The 4781-nt window shown below is 59.1% G+C and overlaps 2 protein-coding genes across 2 annotated transcripts in view; both read left to right on the top strand.

The window, feature by feature from the left end:
• Positions 1–681, top strand: LBRM_28_2970 (putative heat-shock protein hsp70; the record flags this gene model as incomplete). The annotated part of the gene is made up of 1 exon (XM_001566273.2): positions 1–681. A coding segment is annotated over one exon (681 nt), but the record flags the coding sequence as incomplete, so codon positions are not given.
• A 2553-nt stretch (positions 682–3234) lies between these two features.
• The window catches only part of LBRM_28_2960 (putative gamma-tubulin complex subunit), a gene marked incomplete at both ends in the record, with an annotated part of 1785 nt that continues 238 nt past the window's right edge, over positions 3235–4781 (top strand). The window contains one exon of the mRNA XM_001566272.1: positions 3235–4781. This exon is cut by the window's right edge and continues 238 nt beyond it. Within this exon, the coding sequence (XP_001566322.1) occupies positions 3235–4781 (1547 nt within the window).

Genomic DNA, 4781 nt, shown 5'->3' with positions numbered 1-4781 from the left:
AGAGCCAATTTTTTGACTTACGGGGCAAACCAGCCGGGGTGGCCATCCCGGTTTCGAGGGCGAGCGCGCGATGAGAAGGACTGCCACTTGCTGGGCACGTTCGACTTGTCCGGCATCCCGCCAGCGCCGCGCGGCGTGCCGCAGATCGAGGTGACGTTCGACCTGGACGCGAACGGCATCCTGAACGTGTCCGCGGAGGAGAAGGGCACCGGCAAGCGCAACCATATCACCATCACCAACGACAAGGGCCGACTGAGCAAGGACGAGATCGAGCGCATGGTGAACGATGCGTCGAAGTACGAGCAGGCCGACAAGATGCAGCGCGAGCGCGTGGAGGCGAAGAACGGCCTGGAGAACTACGCGTACTCGATGAAGAACACGGTCTCCGACACGAACGTGTCCGGCAAGCTGGAGGAGAGCGACAGGTCCGCGCTGAACTCGGCGATCGACGCGGCGCTGGAGTGGCTGAACAGCAACCAGGAGGCGTCGAAGGAAGAGTACGAGCACCGCCAGAAGGAGCTGGAGAGCACATGCAACCCGATCATGACCAAGATGTACCAGAGCATGGGCGGCGGCGCGGGCGGCATGCCCGGCGGTATGCCGGACATGAGCGGCATGGGCGGTGGTGCGGGTCCGGCCGCCGGAGCCTCCTCCGGCCCCAAGGTCGAGGAGGTCGACTAGGCTCTGTGTGCACCAGCGGTGCTGTAGTGCTCGCCGGTGAATGCCATATATCCTGCTCACGCCGCTGATGTATGTCTGGGTGTTGGCGGATGCGGGTTCGCTGATGCCGTGGAGATACTCCTCGAACTGATGGATATGGTGCTACTATGTCCTGTTCAGGTGTTTTTCTGCCTTGCGTTGACGCGCGGGTGTCTTACAGTGGCGCTGCGACGCTCTCTCCTCGCATATGCGGCGTGTCTCTGCGTGTGTGTATGTCTTTTATTTTTTTGTGTGTGTTTTATATTTTTCTCCTTTCGTACTAAGAGCGTTTGCTCACTCCTACCCACCCCACATTAAGCCCCTCCTCCCCTCTCCCCCTCCCGCATTTTGTTTTGTCTTCAAAAATTAGTTCTCTCTTTGTTTCCCGCCCTCTCTCGGTGTCTTGCGCATGAACTCGCAGAGAGTCATCGCACACTCTCCTCTTCCTTAGTCTCTCCCTCTCTCTTTAACGCCCCAACCTGTTGTCGTTCTGTCTTCCACACCCCACTACTGCGGTCACGCTGCATGTGTGTGTGTGTGGGCGCAGTGCCTTCTTGTGTTCTCTCTGTTTTCGCTTTCCCCTTCCACCCGTGGGCAGTAAAGGCGCATAAGCCTGTGCGCTGGTGCGCGAGGGAGGAGAGGACAACGAGCCCGCCTGTCTGCTATAATCGCCGGTGAAGTTGTTCGACACCTTCGCAGGAGAGGAAGTGGATTGATCGCGGCGGTCGGGGCGGAGAGAGGGAGCTGGTGAGAAGGAAAAGAGAGAAAGCATGCAGAGTGAGTGAGCACTCGTTAGGCGGGCTTTGGCAGCGGGAATGCTCACCTGCATGTCTGCAGTGGAGGCTGGCGTTGATTCAGACAAGCCGCCACCGCCATCTGTGCGTTTGTGGACGCGGGAGAATCAAAAAAAAAAAGGAAAAAATCGTAGCAAGCGAAAAAGGTGGAATGAAGCGAGTCAAGTGCTCAAGTGAACGAGAAAGATTTGGGCCTCTGCGTGGGTGCTGCGGGGCCCTACCATCGATTCACGGACAGGAAGAAGGTGCACGAGCTCCACACACTGACACACGCCCCCCCCCTCCCCACCTCTTATCAGTCATCTCGTTGCCTGTCGCTTTCATCGTCTCTCTCCTTCTGCTCCTCCATATAGAGCATAACTATGCGGTAACACGCGGTGTACGGAAACTTGAAAAGATGTGAAAAAAAGGGAGAATAACAGGAATCGCCGCGGTAGCAGCGTGGAGTGGAATTGGCGTCAGCGTGTGCACTGCTGGCGCCCACGCACAAGTACGCCGTCTCAACGCCATTGAGCACGGAGTGCCTTAAAAGCCCTTGTGTGCCTGCGAGCGTCTGTACCCTCGGCTCATGGGGCGTTTCGTGTAAACTGAGTAAGAGAGCCTCATCCACACACACACACACACACACACACACACACAGTGGCCTCTCTTGGTGCGTGTGTCCTGCCGCATGACGCCGTGTGCCGCGAAGTTGATGTGCTGCGGACCTTCCCCGCCCCTACCGTCCACCGCTGCTGCTTTTTACTCTACGGTATGCCCTAACCACCATCATGGCTGTACCCACTCCTCGCGCGTTGAATCGAACACTGACACAGCTCAGCATACACACACGCGCAGCGCAATACACCAGCCGGCTGACCTATCACTGCGGCAACCAGCGGCACTAGCATAGAAAAGGAAAGGGTGACGACACGTGGTACACGCATCTTACTGCAAGCGTGGTATCACATCGCCATTCACTGACCGCAGTGATACCTCAGAGAGCCTCGCGTTCGTATCGACTCTCGTCATCGCTAGTGCTGCTGCTGCTGGTCACTTACTTCAGTGCCACCTGCAGTCGCCGTTGTGCGCCAGTCGAGATTTGCCTTGTCTCCTTTCCGCTCTCCCCCCCCCCCTCCCTTTCTTCACCAAGGCGTTGTGTGGGTGCATCATGTCCTCGCCGCGCGACACCGTTTCGCCGGCGCAGGCCACAGGCGACTCGAGAGCGGGGAACTCCTCATTTGCCGAGCAGCTCCCTACAGCTACCCCGCGAAGTACCCACACCACCGCCGTGCTTGAAGCTGCAGGCACTAGCAGGCCATCCCTGTCGTTGTCGCTGCCGCGATCGAACGAATTTGCGCTGCCTCGCCGGGACATGACGGTGGGCAGCTCTGGTGGGTCGCGTGCCATTCCGTTCTACCCTGTCGCGACATCGACTTCCAAGGAGTCGAGCGACGCCACCTCGAGCGCTGCGCTTCCCCGTCCTCTGCCGGCAGACCATGAGCTCCCTGGAAAACTGTTTGGCGCATCCGGCGCGCTGCGGCAGAACGGCAGTCGAGAAGGAAGTCTGGCGGACTACCGGAGAGGGTCGTTGCCTAGCATTGGCGCTTCCACCAGCATGACGACAACCCGCTGCGACCCGTCAGGGGGGCTGGCGCACCCAGGCAACTTCAACTCCGTTGATCGACTCACCAGTGCCAAGGCCACGCGAAGTGGCGGCCAACCCATCGAGGACGACCTCTTCTACGCCGACGTACTGTTCATGTGGATGGGCGTAAGCCATACTCAGTACTTCACCTACGACCCCAGCGCCGACGTGTATCGACTGGCACCGGACACGTGTGGCGCCGTGCAGCAGCAGGCTGCTGAGGTGTTTCAAGAGTGCGGTGTGCTAGCGCGGCACATCGACGTGGCACTCCGCCAGCCAAGCTCCACCGGCGACTCATTTCTTCAGCAGAGTCTGCGCAGTGCGCTGCGCCGGCAGCTAACGCAGTACCACTATCTCGTGTCGATGCTGCGCGAACGACGCAGCCCACCGCTGCGCATGGGCGACCTCGTTGTCGCCTACAAGCGCGTGCATCCCAAGCTGTGGGCAATGGACTGCGTCCTCCGTGAGACGCAGCACGTTAAGGGTGGGGAGTTGGCATCCAGAATGCAGCAGCTCGTCCAGCACGGCTCGCATCGCCTTGCCTCTCTGCTCCACGATATCTACATCGAGACGGTGAGTCCACTGTTGCACATGACGGTAGAGAGCATAACGAAGGGAGACGTGTGTGACCCGATGCACGAGTTCTACATTGTGCCGGTGGACGGCATCGACGACGCGGCGGAGAACTTTTGGGTGGCGAAGTACGTCCTTAGCACAGAGATGCTGCCGCGAACCGTCCCAGAGATCGTAGCGCAGGACATCTTGCTCGTGACGAAGAACATCCGCTTCATCTGCCGCTGCTGCCGCGCCAAGCAATGGAGGATGGACCCGTCACTCATTGCCGAGGCGGAGCGAGCGACGTTTGACACGCTTCCGGTCGTCGTGCACCGCGCCCTCATCTTCACCAACACGGCGGTGCTTCGGCTTATACGGGAGGAGTTTCAGCTGCACGAGGTGCTGCGACTGGTAAACGCCTTTCTATTGGTCGGCTACGGCGACTTTTACGAGCTGCTCATCACGAAATTGGAGCCAGTCTTATCGAAGATGAGCAGCACTGTTCCGGTGTCGGTGGTACGAGATCAGGTGAAGAGCGCGCTAGCTGAGATAACCCCGTACGCCAAGCACCTTGACACGGACCGCTTCGCCCTGCTCCACGCTGAGTTGGTAAAGGATGAAGCAAAGCTCGGCTGGGATACGTTCGTCATGACAATGCCGGTGTCCTCGCCTCTCAACAACATCTTTGATAACGGTGCCATGCGGGTGTATCGCAGACTGTTTCGGCTAATGTTTCGCGTCAAGGTGGCGGAGGTGGCGCTGAAGAAGGCGTGGAGGCAAAATGTGGTGCTTGACCGTCTCATCAGCAGCGTGCAGCGCACCGTGCAGGAAAGGTCGGCGTGGCGCGAAGTAGCGGCTGATGCGCATCTCCTTGGACTTCAGCTCAACCACTTCGTTAACAACCTGTGGTCCTACCTGGTGGCGGAGGTGTGCACCGTGGCACAAGACCTGCTCCTCAAGGCGGTGGCGCAGTGCGCCTCTATGGACGACATCCGCACAGCGCACAATACATATTTGGCGTATCTCACGCAGCGCTCGCTGCTGCACACAGACTGCGCGACGATCCGCATGAACGTGGAGAACATCCTCACCATTGTGCGGGAGTA

The sequence above is a fragment of the Leishmania braziliensis genome, chromosome 28 (assembly GCF_000002845.2).
Source record: "Leishmania braziliensis MHOM/BR/75/M2904 complete genome, chromosome 28".
Classification (NCBI taxonomy): domain Eukaryota; phylum Euglenozoa; class Kinetoplastea; order Trypanosomatida; family Trypanosomatidae; genus Leishmania; species Leishmania braziliensis.
Note: the sequence above shows the minus strand (reverse complement) of the source record. Positions and strands in the feature narration are given on the sequence as shown.